General features: G+C 41.2%; 1 protein-coding gene and 1 long non-coding RNA gene across 8 annotated transcripts in view; one reads left to right on the top strand and one right to left on the bottom strand.

The window, feature by feature from the left end:
* The window catches only part of dnm2a (dynamin 2a), a 28630-nt gene that overhangs the window by 7386 nt on the left and 5527 nt on the right, over positions 1-15717 (top strand). For 2 of the 7 annotated variants that reach the window (XM_044180832.1, XM_044180830.1), the window contains exons 2-18: positions 46-119; positions 344-493; positions 1557-1760; positions 2092-2190; positions 2270-2430; positions 2533-2675; positions 3256-3391; positions 3518-3585; positions 4292-4430; positions 6189-6275; positions 7541-7611; positions 8887-8938; positions 9856-9867; positions 12222-12332; positions 14101-14210; positions 14346-14457; positions 14664-14828. In XM_044180832.1, coding sequence (XP_044036767.1) covers positions 46-119; positions 344-493; positions 1557-1760; positions 2092-2190; positions 2270-2430; positions 2533-2675; positions 3256-3391; positions 3518-3585; positions 4292-4430; positions 6189-6275; positions 7541-7611; positions 8887-8938; positions 9856-9867; positions 12222-12332; positions 14101-14210; positions 14346-14457; positions 14664-14828 — 1894 coding nt within the window. Of the gene's footprint in view, positions 1-45; positions 120-343; positions 494-1556; positions 1761-2091; positions 2191-2269; positions 2431-2532; positions 2676-3255; positions 3392-3517; positions 3586-4291; positions 4431-5094; positions 5234-6188; positions 6276-7540; positions 7612-8886; positions 8939-9855; positions 9953-10071; positions 12390-14100; positions 14211-14345; positions 14458-14663; positions 14829-15717 lie in introns of those variants that run through there. The other 5 variants (XM_044180834.1, XM_044180833.1, XM_044180835.1 and 2 more) reach the window with 5 other exon arrangements.
* LOC122868667 lies at positions 12035-14091 on the bottom strand. The gene is made up of 2 exons (XR_006376155.1): positions 13207-14091; positions 12035-12677 (listed from the first exon to the last, which is right to left on the bottom strand). It is a non-coding gene; the product is annotated as an uncharacterized LOC122868667 (long non-coding RNA).

Genomic DNA, 15717 nt, shown 5'->3' with positions numbered 1-15717 from the left:
ATTCTGGTGTTTATTTTTCTTCCTCTGTCTGTCTCTCTCACTCAGGGACTTTCTTCCACGGGGATCAGGCATTGTTACCCGTAGACCTCTCATTTTGCAGCTGGTCAACAATAAAGCAGGTGAGTACCTGTCATGTGCACAGCCACATCCCCGTCTCATTTCATCACTGGTCTGTATATGGCCTCTCTGTTACAGTGCCTCAAGCTAAGCTCACTGTCTGCTATTTGCTACCTTTATCTCTATAATTTAATATTCTTTCTCTTTCCTGCTATTTCTTTCTCTTTGTCCTTTTCTCTCCCGCTACCCTTCCCTTCTGTATGTCACTTTGCTCCCGTATGTGTAGAATATGCTGAATTCCTGCACTGCAAAGGGAAGAAGTTTGTGGATTTTGACGAAGTGCGGTCGGAAATTGAGGCAGAGACCGAGAGGATAACGGGCTCCAACAAAGGCATCTCTCCCATCCCAATTAACCTGAGGGTCTACTCCCCACATGGTAATGGACACAAGTCTGTGTAAAACACACGTACTGTAAACACTTTGTGCTCTTTGGCTTATTTAAAGTAAATTTGCATGTTATATGACAAGATATACCCTGAGACGATATAAATTTGCCAACCATCAGAGATTTTCCCATACTGTTTATACTGTGGTATCTATCCTTTTTAATATCTGTGGTTGTATGAAGTTATAATAACAGGATTGTATCGAATCAATATGGTGAAGTATCTTGATCTGTCAGGTATTTAATTCACTTGATAAGCCATAAGTCTGGTTATTTTGATGACCATAAATAATTTCTCAATTTAATTTTGAGAAAATATATCACAATATATATCATAATATTACTTATACCATGATAAAAGATTGTATCCGTATTGCCCACCCCTAATACAAACAGAGCATGGAGAGGTTTTCTGTGTCATGTAACTGATTTTCTATGCTACTGACATCTACCCCTCGCTGTTTACAAAATGAGTTTTTCAGAGAGCTTTGTAAGATATTAGAAAAACAGATTGTTGTGGTTTGGTCCAGTGTGGTTCTCCAACCACCACAAGCAACCATTAACATGTTAAATTGAGACTGATAGTGTAGATCTATGTTGATGTTTTTATGAAAAAGGAGGGAAATTAAATTGACACATGCCTAAAAAAAAAAAAGGACTGTATTTATCTTGCTTTGTAAAAGAACATATTAACAACACTATGAATAGGCTGTGTTTTTGTCAACACGTTGATTGCCCTGTCATTAAGAATACTCTTGATTAGTCAAACATTTATTTATCTCACATCCATCACAACCAGGGTTTCCATTCAAATGTTGATGTGTTGATGATGTGTCACATTAAACTAAATACACTACTTTTGTTAAAAAAAAAAATGGTTATGGAAACACATTACTCGAATAAATTATTGTGATATATTGTTAAGATATGTGTAGGCTTGTTTTGTAATATGACTACATTCTGAACTTAGGAAGCCTGATTATTTATTTCAACTCAGCTGATGGGAAAATCTTATTAGCATGTCTCATTTTTATGACTTCTGTCTGTGATTTAGTGCTGAATCTGACCCTGATTGACCTTCCGGGAATGACTAAGGTTGCTGTCGGAGACCAGCCCATAGACATCGAGCACCAGATCAGGGACATGCTGATGCAGTTCATCACCAAGGAGAGCTGTCTCATCCTGGCCGTCACCCCTGCCAACACTGACCTGGCAAACTCCGATGCTCTGAAAATTGCCAAAGAGGTGGACCCACAGGGTAGGCTTGTAGCTTTGTAGTAGTTCAGAAGTCAAGGAGCAGGCCTATGAACACAATGTAACAACTTTTTCTTATGTTATCCCATGAAACAGAAAAATTACATTAAACCTTGCCTCATGATATCTATTTCTTCTCATTTAATCTGCTACTGCTATTTAGTCAGTATTCTTAAACTGGCCCCTGCTAGGAGAAGGTCAACGCCACTGACATAATTATTCTGTGTTTCAGTCCTTTTGCGCTGTATTATTCCATAAGACATGTAGTAGGAAACAAGGTGAGAGGTAATAAATCTGTTTGAATTGATGTAGTTACACTTTATAATTTTGTGCAGGTATGCGTACCATTGGTGTTATAACAAAACTGGACCTGATGGATGAAGGGACGGATGCTAAGGACATCCTTGAAAATAAACTGCTGCCACTGCGTAGAGGTGAAGATTATACACACACATACACATTCATAGGCTTTATTTCTTACTTTAGAGTGACTATTTGTGTTGTTGTCTGCAGGCTACATTGGTGTGGTGAACCGCAGCCAGAAAGACATCGATGGGAAGAAGGACATTCGCTCTGCTCTGGCTGCAGAGAGGAAATTCTTCCTCTCCCACCCTGCCTACAGACATATAGCAGAGCGTATGGGCACACCACATCTACAAAAGACACTCAACCAGGTCTGCTATCAATTGTTTGTTTTTAAATTGTAAACTATAATTTCCTGTCTACCATTCCATTGATTCTCTAAAATAACAGTACTACCTCTATCTGTCTCCTAGCAATTGACCAACCACATCAGGGACACCCTGCCTGGTCTGCGCAGTAAGTTACAGAGTCAGCTTCTCTCCCTGGAGAAGGAGGTGGAGGAGTACAAGAACTTCCGTCCAGATGATCCGACACGCAAGACCAAGGCCTTGTTGCAGTGAGTGCATCTGAATATTGCCGTTCACAACAATGCAGCATACATTTGGTATTTACAGTAGATAACATGGGCGTGGCTGCCATATTGGATGGCCACTGCACAGGGCAACTGCATCTGAGAGCAGATATTTGCAAGTTATGACTAAACGGTCTCAACATTGTAGAACAATGCTGGTAAAATATTTGCTGTATGGTCTTTTATCCAGCACTTTCTTTAACACAATAGTATTCATTTTGTGCCTAGAGGTTGTGGTATTAACATCACCTTGCATGACTTGCTGAGTATTAAGCCTAATAATGAAGCTAAAACAAATAATTATATTGAGGTTAACTGTGCAGAAACATTTCTCATTCACTGTTAAAGAGTAAAGAGAAGGTGTGCCAAGATAACATGGGTTACTATAATACAGTGACCTCAAATAAACATTATTTTACCCAGATTTTTAAGCTGTAGCATCACTGTACAGATAAAATTGCATTAATGAACAGCAATTTTTGCCGTGGATCCCCTGGAAGGGTCTAGCTGTTGCAAGGAGATTATTCATGTCAGCTCCATGTCTTTTGTGCTTGACTCTTATCAGGATGGTGCAGCAGTTTGGTGTGGACTTTGAGAAGTGCATTGAGGGCTCTGGGGACCAGGTGGACACCAATGAGCTTTCAGGTGGCGCCAAGATTAACCGCATCTTCCATGAACGCTTCCCCTTCGAACTGGTCAAGGTTAGTGTGCCATGAAGAGGAGTGATATGTTGGGTATTATTGATATAGTGTTTTGGCTCTAGGAGTCTTCACAAAGACGGAAGTGTTGTTAAAGTATAATTTGCCTCTTTTCTCCCTGTCCCCCAGATTGTGTTTGACGAGAAGGAGCTAAGGCGAGAAATCAGTCACGCAATCAAGAACGTCCATGGTGTCAGGCAAGTGGAGCTGAGACAAAAAAACCTACCCAAAGTGCCACCCACCGAGCTTAATATACACCTGTATTCTGTTTTTACATGAAACACCCACATGCTTCATTTTTCTCCCTTCATCAAATCTGTTATTCTACTATAATTTAAGTAGAATTTAATACAAGTTTTTATAATCAAGCCTTGCTATCACAGACTAAAAGCACCAATTCAAAGTGGTGTATTCAGAAAAGTTTTTTTCTGTTGTATGTGAAATGTATTTCCTCTGTTCAACTTACCCTCACTGTTCTCCCAGTCCCCTTATCTCCACACTGCAATACCCCCCACTCCTTTTCTGTTTCTGTCTGCTGAAGCATTAAATTATTATGAGGTTTTGTGTTACATGTATCTTTGTCCATTGCGCTAATGTTGTCATGTGTTCTTCACTGATACACTCCTGTCTGTCATATCTCATCTCATTTGTGGTTGTGTGCTTAATTACATTTACACCTGGTCTTCTTTGGCGCTTAATCTTTCCTCTCCCCCCTTTGTGGCTCTCACTATGTTAATTTTCTGTTTCTTTCTCTTTGTCCATAAACTCAGATCTTTTCAGTCATCTGTTCGTATTTTTGTGTACCTAATTATCTGTCTATTCATCTGGTTTGTTTTGGCCTACATGTCTGTTAACTGTCCCATCTGTCTGTCGCTGTACCTCTGTCTCTCTGTGCATCCTCAGAACGGGGCTGTTCACTCCAGACCTGGCATTTGAGGTCATCGTGAAAAAGCAGATCGTTAAGCTGAAAACTCCCTGTCTCAAATGTATCGATCTGGTCATTCAGGAGCTCATCAACACAGTCAGGCAGTGCACCAACAAGGTACTGCAGGTGTCCAGCATCTCCCGACCCAGCCGAGACATAGGGCTGCCACAACCATGGGTGGGGCAGAGGGTCCACTGACACAGAACATTTGCCAATAGCTTCCTACAATTTCTGGGGAAATCTCTACTGATCAGTGTAGTTCTTGTGTTTTTATAAAGAAACATTCTGTGCAGTTTGCCCCCAGCCCAGCCTGGTTAGCCCCGTGTGCAGGCAGTGCTGTCGTGTTGTGGAGTGTTGTGACGGGTGACGTGTTGTTGTGGATATGAGATGTTTCGGGGATTCAACCTGTCTGAGCATCTCTGGTCTCTCCTGGACAAGCTGCAGGTTTCACAGCTCACTACACATAGCCAGCAAAACAAGGGGTGGTCTTAAGCTGAAATTTGGCCTTGAGTTGGAGGTGACATGTCCATCTCTACCATATTGACCTAGTTTTAGAGGAACTGGCTTGTCAGGAAAGGGGATGTGAAAAACCTGTGGCTTGTCCTTCTCCACTGGTTGATTTGTCTGTCAACAACTAGAAATGACTAACTGAACAAATACATTTTCTCTTTTTATTTCTTCTCTTTCCCTGGCTGTCCTCTTTTTCTCTTTCCTTAATTTCTGCCTATCCCTCTCTCTCTATCACCACAACAAAATGCAATCTGACCCCATGACCTTTCAGAACGGGGCTCTTCACCCCTGACCTGGCTTTCGAGGCGATTGTCAAAAAGCAGATCCTCAAACTCAAAGAGCCTAGCCTCAAATGTGTGGACCTTGTGGTGTCCGAGCTCACCGCACTCGTCATGAAGTGTGCCGTTAAGGTAACCAGGGACACACCTGCTGGGAAGATGGCATGAAAAGAGAAGGGATTCCTTTTCTTTCTAAATGTCTATTTTTGTAATCCCAGTGAAATCAGCCCCACCCTTGCCACTACACTATCCATTTTTTCTCCCCACCTCCACATTGCTTCCTCCTTCTTTCCCCGCCCAAGACTCAGCCTGGATTGTCAGTAGAGCAGAGCCCCGCTACGCACCCTCACTCACCCACAAGGCAGACTGACATTCCGCTATCTGCTGAACCGGATGGAAAGGGAGTGAAGTCAGGGGGGAGATGATGCTAATAGCCCGTGGGCTGTGGGTGCAGTCGCAGCTTGAAGGGAGTGTTTCCATAGCAACGGTGCTCCACTGCCATCGTGTGGACAGAGGAAGGCATTGCACACCATGAAATTATTCAACATACACACAGTAAACCCAGCCATCCTCCCCTCTGTCTCTCGGGTTTACTTCTGCCTCACCCCATTCTGTCACTTTCCCTTCTCATCTAGTCTTCACTAATATTAATACTATCAATCTTTACCATCAGCTCGACATGACAGTTTGGAATGTATTGACATGTCTTCAAATTTGGACATTGCTCTGTTTAGAATATAAAAAGTTTTTTTTGTTGATATTCAAAAAAAATGCATGATCACGGCAATCTCAAACTTACAGCATTACCACATTGATTCATTATTCATTTTCAAGTTATCCATGGCTGATAGTAAATTAAAGTCTGTATATGTGTGTTGGTTTGTGGTTGTTTGGATACACGCAGCACTGAAATGTCACTTGACTATCGCTTTCCCTTTTCTTTGTTCTCTACTTATTCTCACTTCTCACTCCTGTTTCTCTGGTACTTAGTGGTAAGTCTTACTAAGCTCAAGCTCACATGTAAGTGTGTGTGTGTGTGTGTGTGTCTCCGTTTGAAACTGCAATTGTGTGTTGTGTTGCCGTTCAGCTCAATTCCTACCCCAGACTGAGAGAGGAGACTGAGAGGATTGTCACCACCTACGTCAGAGAAAGAGAAGGGAAGACCAAGGACCAGGTGAGTTGCTAGGATGTTGATTAAATGGACCAGTTGCTGTCAATTACACCAAGTTAGCTCAGGTCAGCCTTTAATGTTTATCTTTTTTTATATGCAGAGAAAATACAGCAAGAGCTACAATCTACAATTCACATGTAGCCCCACTCACAATATTATATTGAGATGCTGGTGGACATCTCCCAAGTTATCGCATAAATGGGGGAAGGGGAATGTGACATAAGGTGAAGTTGGCGACTGACTTCTGTACGCCTACTGTTAGCTGTAATAATGTGTCATCTGGCATTGTCTGTCTCTGCAGCATAAGGACAAAAAAACATGTTCATTGTTAGTGTTTTTCGATCAAATTAGCTCTGGTTCTTGAACTGCTTCCATTCAAGATTCTTGGAACCTTGGTGCTGTCTAGGGAACCGACCTGCGTTTCCACCAGTTTTGAGCGGAACCATTGTAGAATATGACAAACCCACTTCGGTTTGCAAGGAAAACCTGCTATTTTTTGGTTCCAGCTGGGAACCAACTTTTCGGATTCCGAACCAATTTACTTTTGGTCAGACTGCTCAGAACAGTTCAGAATTAGGTGCGCAAACCAGAACAGAGATGGTTCCATGTTGGTGGAAAAGGCCTATGTATGACCCTTCCAGGCATCAGATATGTTGTGCTTTAGGTCTTTTTCCGAGCAATAGTTTGATCAAATGAGTTAAAGCGAAAACAAGTTGTTTTTGTCAGATTCTTTTATCTATTCTAGAGAAGAAATACTTAAACAACCACAGATGCAACAAACTTATTTTCCAACTTCCTGTTTTATTTAGCCATTGTTATAATTATATTACAGCTAAGCACCATTCTGCATCATGGTACAATATCAGTTATTGTATGATTTATTCAATTTGTTTCAAGTTTAAGTTGACAGTGTTAGTGAGTATTGACACCACTGTTCTTACATTAACACAGAAATATCCTGTGATAGATATGTGACAGAACAGCAGTTTGCAGCTTTGATTTAAGAGATCGCTCAATGATTTTAAGACATTACAAGAAAATGAATTAATGACCTCTGAATTGTGTAATTTTGAGCAGTGGTATTTCTTCCCCCCACGATGTAAATAAACATTATACAACTCCAAAATTCCAAAAAAGTATTGATTTCAGATCTTTGTTGTTGTTATTATTATTATTATCATTATTATTATTATTACCTTGTGCCTTCTGTAAGGGGTGTGTAATTGAGACCTCTCCATTTTCTCCATTTTTTTCTGCTTCTAATTAAGGTTCTGCTGTTGATTGACATTGAGCTGTCCTACATCAACACCAACCATGAGGACTTCATAGGCTTTGCTAAGTATGTACCCCTCCTCCCCCACCTTTCTGTAGCCCAACTTACAGTTTGTTAGTGACCCCAGTCTCAGCGCAGGCATTGTGATCCCGATTAACTACATGTTGTCTGAGGTGCGCTTGTGATTCTGTAGATTTACAAAGGTAAATACCTGTAATCCTTTAACTCTCAGCCATCAATACATGCGGAACCCAGCTTCCATTTCAGAAACTTTACACTTTACACTGCTACTGAATCAAAGTGTTTCTTATAATTAGCCACATGTTGTAAGCTGCAGTGCATCAGTGTGATGTAGCATGCCAATTAGTGATCCAGCCACATCAGAGCATGTGTCTAACCTGTGAGGGAGGTGGATACCACATTGATCAAGGTTGCACTAGTTGCCCACCTCTCCCCACTGCATGCAACAATGCCGCTCCCCAGTCAGTCAAGCGTGGTTGATTGCTTGGCAGATAAACTTCTCGTCTGCTACAAGCTGTTTGAATATTATTATAAAGAATTCTTGCTGTACCAATGTACAGAGCAATGTTAATGTTTTACTGCATTCACTTGTAGCTGCTTTTGTACACTAGAAACTCATTTGCACAATGCAAAGCACTCACTGGTTTTTTGTGGTGTATCTCTAAGTGGTTTAGAGTTCTTGGTTGAATTCACATAGTCCCTAGTGTAGCAGTTACAGTAGCTTGCAGTTGAGTGGAGCTCCCCTCCTCTGCGTGGGTCGTGCTGTTGTCCGAGTAACAAAGAAAGCTCCTGTGTGTGCGTGTGTGAGGGTTTATGTCTAGCCTGTGCATGGCAAGTGGATTGCTGTAATGTGTCGCAGGTCAGCTAGGGCTGTTTAACGGTTCTCATGACGTCACTTTCAGTCTTGACTACAGAAGGCTGGATGATGGTAGCCCCCCAGGGTACGGCAACAACAGGTGGGCTAACAGAAAGGATGTAGGGTTGTGAGTACAGTATGTGTGTGAGAGACAGTTTGACCCTCCATTTTGTCCAAATTCCTCCAAACCCCACTTAAACCTTCATGTATGTGCGTAGTAGTATAATAATAACAATGATAACATCAAAAACCTTGGATTTGTACTTATCGAAAACCAGACAGTTGATTTACATAAAAGACTGAATGTAGAAAACATATGAATCAAAAAATTGGAAAAGAATAGAATATTATTGGAACACAAGTGACACTTGAATATTTAGCGTGTGTATATTTTACACAGGTTATGTTTGGTGTAGTGTCATCAATATTTATTGTCTTTTCTGTCCATCTTTGTGTAATGACAGTGCCCAGCAGAGGAACACAGCTGCAAACAAGAAGAGGGCCATACCCAACCAGGTATGTTTTATCACTCGGCTCTGGCCTTTTCACCAATCCCAGATTTAATCTCCCTTAACTGATACCTCCCATTACCACTCTATTAATCAACCACATGAAAGAAACCTCATTCCAGCAATGATTTAGCCCATAGCCATTAATCTATCTCGATCTATCTAACTGGAAACGATACCTCCCCTGTACAGCATTTTAGCTACTGACTGGTCTTTGTCTACAATGTTCTAAAGCTGGTACCTCGCTTTTCTGTTTTATTCAGACTGATATTTAGCAAAGTTTGTTGAATTTCAATGTGTGTTTGTAAGGTCCTGAAACACGATTATAATACTGTTAGTCAGCTTTAGAGAAAGTTTCAGTGAGGGGAAAGTTGCCTTAGTGAACTCAAAGAAGACCCCACTTCCCTGCTTTTCTTAAACGAGTATTTGTTTCCATGGCTATTATTAATTGCTGTTTGCATGTGACCCAGGCATGTTGTTCCACAGCAAAGCAACTCACAAGCGTCTTTTGTATTGAAATTGAGAATGTGCATGTACTTCGCACCTATCAACTGAGTAACAAATGTGACATAACCAAATTGTGGTATACGTGAAGTAATTCTAATTGCATGTAACTCTCTTGCTGTCTCTCTTTCTCTCTCTCTCCTTCCTCTCTTCATGTGTCTTTCTCTGGTTGTCTCATGGATTCTTGCTTTCTGTTTCCTCCTGTTTTTGCCTCTTTCAAACCTATCATTCTCTCCCCTTTTTTTTTTAAACTTTCATTCTACTGTCTCTTCCTTCTTGATTTCTCTCTTCTCCTTCCAACTCTCCACATACCACCCTTTTCCTCTCCCCCTCCTCCTACCTCTCACCTTTGCTTGCTTGCTTTGTCATTTCTTTTGGTTATGATTTTACACTGCCTCCCTCCTATTACTATTACTGCAGGGTGAGATTCTGGTAAGTACCCCACAGATTTAAACCACACCCTGCCAGGGGGCAGCAGTGGTAGACCATGCAGAAGAACTGAGGCGATCACACACAGGTCAGCCAATATGGTTAAGGTGGAAAAGACAAACTGCTGTGAGATAACAGGATAAACAGTTTCCTGGAAATACAGGAGTCGATAACTTTCACCATAATGAGTTGTTCTACTCTCTGCAGCATGGCGGACTGGGAGAGGTCCACGAGGAGAAGGTAGAGTCTCCAGACTGATCAAACTGATATTAATTACTATTCTAGCATTAGCATGCAGTTTCCAATAATTTGGAACTGCCTTTACAGTAACACACGGCAGGTTTGCTCTCGTAATTATTGGTTTCATTATAATGAGACAGTAATTGTCTTTAATTGTACACATCTGAGCTGCTACTAACATTTTACTTTTTCTCCACCAAATATTTTAAACGAAATATGAATTATTTTACCCCCACAAAAGATTGTGGCACTTGGCAATGCTGTGTCTTCTCTATGAAGGACCATAGAGAGAGAGAACAAGGCAATCTTCCACCAGTGACTGTGTACGGCGTCAGTTCTCATGTCTTCAGGTTTATACCTCTGCTGCCTCATGCACGGTGACTCAAAAGTTTGCCTTGTGAGAATCATCCTAAACATCACTGGGGACAAACCGGGGAGGGAGTGGGGAGTGATTAAATCAGCAACACACAATACAGTAAACCTTTCCTTTACATTAATTTCTAGTGATTTTTTTTTCTTTTTGTAGATTAAGTACATTCATATCCAAATTCACTTTGTCACAAAAATCCACCTGTCTCCAAGTCTCTAATTGTTATTTCTGTATTGAGAGCTGATCAAAATTGCCTGTTATTTAGTATGGTGACTGGTCATGGCTTTGGGATGTATTTAATCAAAATTCCTTGTTAACATCTCATTATTTTCATAACTTACTGATCTTGCCAAATTTTAAATTGGCGTGTTTCATTCTAATCATTAAAAAAAAAATTCTTTGAACCCTTGGCATTAATCTCACATGTAATCGTACATCTTTAACCACTTAAATTTACAGAAATAGATTGAACATTTCTTGACAGTTGTCTACTACTGGCAAATGTAGAAACGAAAGCAGCTCATCTGTGACACCATTGCATTGTTTCCTCCTTTCTTAATGTCAATCTGGTTATAACATTTCCAACTAACTTTAATACAGGGGATTTAAAACTTTTCCTTGTTTCTGAGAAGTTTAAGTTATTTCCTCGCGAAGGCAAAGGCTAGTTTAGCTCCTATGTAATTGCCTCCTCTCCCATGTTTATGTTGGTGCTTTGAACTAATGAACCTTTTTTTCCGTAACTCACTCCAGTCCTCTGCTGGACGGAGAGGGAGTGCAAGAGAGAGGTCTAATGCAGACTTTGAAATTGACATTTCCACTTAGCTTTACTTAGCACGAGCACACTTTTCACAGATAGTTTCCCCCCCTTTGTACTGCACTTGAAATGCATTGGAGTTGGACATTGGAGAGACATAGTAGCTAAGAGGGCTCCTCCAAAATGCAAAATGGCTTATTTTCCTCAAAGTGGTTCACTCATCTCGGCCTCTCAGTCTGATATATTTCCTCCCTCTCCATCTCTCCACTTTAGATTTTTAGAGTTTAGATTTCTGTCTCTCTATGAACTCTACTAAATCAGCTAACTAGCCTATGCATTTAATCTCTTTCATAGCAATTCTTTTCTCCTCCTTTATTATTATCCCGCCCCCCATATCAGAGTCCAGTTAACCCCACTTTCTTTAAAAACTACCAATACGTAGGTTAGCTTTTACTGACCCGCTGACACTAACATACCACCGTCGACTTTTGACTCTGTGTCGGTGCATGGTCTGGACACCATCTGGTCCTGTTTGTTGGTTTAAGGATTTCTTTTGTCGAGTGAAAAAGAAGGACTACATCCCTTTTTCAGTATTTTCAACTAAATCTTTTGTATACATTTAGCTGTATTACACAGAGTATGTATTACTATGCATGTATTACTGTCCTTTGGGTACTCCATGCTGTTTACTCAATAGGTTTCACATTTAATCTGTGCTTCTGTGTTGTAGTGCATATTTAAGTAACATTAGACTCACAGACACAAAAATGTAGAATATAAAGATATAAAGATAAGAGACAACCACATTTGCAGTGACCTAGCAGGTAAGCAGGTAAGATTTTATTACTGTCAGTCACATCCCAGTATTAATGGTGCAACAATCATGGGGCCCTCATGTCACCAGTGTATATGCCTGATTGACAAAGCTGTTTTCTTCCATCCTCCTGGTACCTCTCTCTCCCTACCACCCTTTTCTCTTCCACATCTTCTCAGGTGATCAGGAAAGGCTGGCTAACCATTAACATCAGCATCATGAAGGGAGGCTCCAAGGAGTACTGGTTTGTCCTGACTGCTGAGTCCCTGTCCTGGTATAAAGATGAAGAGGTGAGAGGAATTTCTGTTCCAATGCTGTATTTCAGTGGACACACAGGGATATGGCTAGCTAAGATAAGATGACACAGTCACTCAGGAATGCATAAAGATGAAGATACTATATTTGGCACTGTTGTGATAAACTATCCCAAGTGGAGATTTGGTGTAATCACCCACGATGGCTGGAGGTGTGTGCATCCCAGCCCAGCCTAACCAATGTGCAGACTACTGTTCAGCTGTAGCCTGATGAACAGGTAGTCTGAACACTGGGCAGGCGGGGGTGGGGGTGGGGTGGGGAGATGAGGAGGACTGATGGGAGGAAGGACCCCGAGGTCATTGCGGCTGCAGGTCGCTACCCTAGGACAGTAGGACAGAGGACACAGAGAGCAAACATTACACTGAAACAGCATACAACAACATATGAAAAGAGCCACATACATTGGAACGGCTGATATATCAGGAACCATACTGCCGAAACGCCACAATACTTTTTATCTTATTAAACATATTTTAAATAGAGCTTAATATGAAAAATTGAACCTTCTTATAACATTGCGTTCAACCGATTCAGGCAAATAAATATAGACATGGTGTACTGCATTCCCTTGTGGCTGTATAACTACAGTATGTGCACACTCAGCAGACTCTGCTCTACAGTTACTTTATATTACAGACCTTCAGGTTGTATTCAAGGACTTGGAGAGTAACATTCAGTACAAGGGACATGTCAGTGCACTGATAGATAAAGTTTACGTTATCTAAAATCAAATGATATACTTTCACTGATCATTTGATTTTAGACTTGATTCAAAAGACTGACTAAATGATCGAACATTTGTCTACAATGTCTTAAGTGCATAAATAGCATTGCAATTGCCTTACTCACCGCTTGATCTTCTTCCCAAGGCCTCGGTCATATCCATTCTTCCAGCAAAATAAAAAGACCCCTTAAAGATACCACTACTAAAGATGAACTCCAGTCCAGTGGCCTCAGTGTGCCCAAACACCAACTGAAAACAGTGCATTTTCATGTCGGCAGCCTTTTGAGAAACAGCAAAGAAAGAGAATGAGAGAGGGAGGATGGTGGAGGCAAACTGACGTGGCAGGCGGGCTGAAATGTTCCAGCCGGGATCTGACTTTGGAATTTGCAGGAAATCGTACTGGGTTACGGGGGCTGGAGGGGGGTGTGATTGTGTGTGTGTGTGTGTACAAGTGTGTACAAGCGTGCATGCGTATAGGCGCTTGTGCACGAGTCCTCCTGTACTTTTTAGTGTTTCAGCAGTTGGTCATATCTGTACGAGTGCATGTTTTCGCACACTCCAAAATCCCATAATATGTGTTTGAGTTTGTTCAGGCTCATGTATGTTTGTTTGTCTTTGCACGTGCAGTCAAGTATTTAGTCCTGTGTGTGTGTGTGTGTGTTGGGGGCAGGGGATTGTGTGGAACTGTGAGTGATGTAACTGTTGGGCCTATGCCGCTCTCTGTGTTAGTGCAGACGTAAATGCTTCCAGATGTCTCTGCTCAACAGTGAAAGCTGGCACCCCATCCCCCCAGAACTCCCTCATGCTCCTCCTTTTCTTCCTCTCCTCCTCACCCTCATCATGCATTTCTCCATCTCACCAGCCTGGTGGTGGTCCACACAGAGGAATTGCTTTCCATGTCTGCTCATTGATGGAGAAGTGTTAGCAATGATGTCCTGTTTTTATCCCCATTACCAAAATATATACAATTGCTCACTTTATGAAGATAGAACATCTTTCTGTTGTCTGTCTCATACTAGGAGAAGGAAAAGAAGTATATGCTGCCCCTGGATAACCTGAAGCTCAGAGATGTGGAGAAAGGCTTTATGTCCACAAAGCACATCTTCGCAATCTTCAACACCGAACAGAGGTCAGGGTTATGTTAAGACGCGTGAATGCACATGTACCTTATCTTTGTGTTATTGTGTGCATGCATTTCCCTGTGTATTGGGTAAGCCCACACACTCACAAGCACGTGCGTTTTGCCTTTTGTTTATCTGTACAGGAACGTGTACAAGGATCTTCGCCAAGTGGAACTGGCCTGTGATTCTCAAGAGGATGTAGACAGCTGGAAAGCGTCCTTCCTCAGGGCAGGAGTTTATCCGGAGAAGGACCAGGTATGTGGGTGGGGCTTTCAGTTTCTATATAAACCATAAATTAGTTAATATTACGTTGGTCATTAACACATACACCTCCATATTTCTTTGTTCACAATTTAGGACAATTGTCATAATTGCTACTTCTCCAGAGTGCAACTATGAAGATGTATTTCTGATATATTTATACTTCATCTTTGGTGTGTGTGTGGTGGTGATGGTGTTAGACAGAGAATGAAGAGGCTGCCCCTGCAGACACATTCTCTATGGACCCTCAGTTGGAGCGGCAGGTGGAAACCATCCGCAACCTGGTGGATTCGTACATCGGCATCATCAACAAATCCATCAGAGACCTCATGCCCAAGACCATCATGCATCTCATGATCAATAGTGTGAGTCCAACAGTCCTCCGCAGCAGACACAATCCATAAACAGGCAGTGTCTGCCGATTTTGGAAACAGACTTAAAATAAAAGAGATCATCTGAGTCTATTACCTTAACACACTGTGAACTGTATTGCACTTATGGAGAATTTATAGAAAAGAAGTTTATTGAGCTATGACTACCACTTTTTGCAGTGTACACCCCAGCGCATTTGGTTGGTTAGTTAAAGGGGATCCTCTCACACTTAAGGCTGTGTGCTATGCTAAATGCTTGCAGTAGCTGGATCTCTACCGAAACACTGTAAATGTGAACATCCAATTTTGCAGAGCTCTTCATGGCCTAAAGAGTGCATATTGTATTTCTACATGGTGCCTATCCTACGCACCAAATAAAGTACATTTTTGTACAAATTATGCAAACCTCTATGTATGGATGGATGGATGCAATATGCCATTAGCTATGTATGCTGACAGAAATGTTGCCATTGTCTGGCAAATGTAGCATCTATATTACTAAATTATTTATGAAAGTAATCAAGGCACCTGATAAATCAGTAATCTGAGCTGTGATCAAATAAACTGCTATTTAATTAGGTCTGAATGTCATTGCACTATAGAGCTGTGCAGAGTAGTGTTTAGTTTTCTTGGTCATTTTAATTGCAACAGTAGTCATGTATATCATGTTAACACAAGGTCATAAACTTGAAGACACTAATTAACAAAATATATGATGCACGCTCACAGTGACTTGTCCACTGTCCATTTATTAGGTTTTATTATTCTAGTGAGCTCACTTGATTGCTTCTAGCAGCTACACACACACACACACACACAAAACCAACACTTGCACCATTGTCCACTGGGCAGCTCTTTTACCTAGGTTTGTTATTATTTTGTT

The sequence above is a fragment of the Siniperca chuatsi genome, linkage group LG21, assembly GCF_020085105.1.
Source record: "Siniperca chuatsi isolate FFG_IHB_CAS linkage group LG21, ASM2008510v1, whole genome shotgun sequence".
Taxonomy (NCBI): domain Eukaryota; kingdom Metazoa; phylum Chordata; class Actinopteri; order Centrarchiformes; family Sinipercidae; genus Siniperca; species Siniperca chuatsi.
The sequence above is the reverse complement of the archived record's forward strand: the minus strand, read 5'-3'. Positions and strand labels throughout refer to the sequence as shown.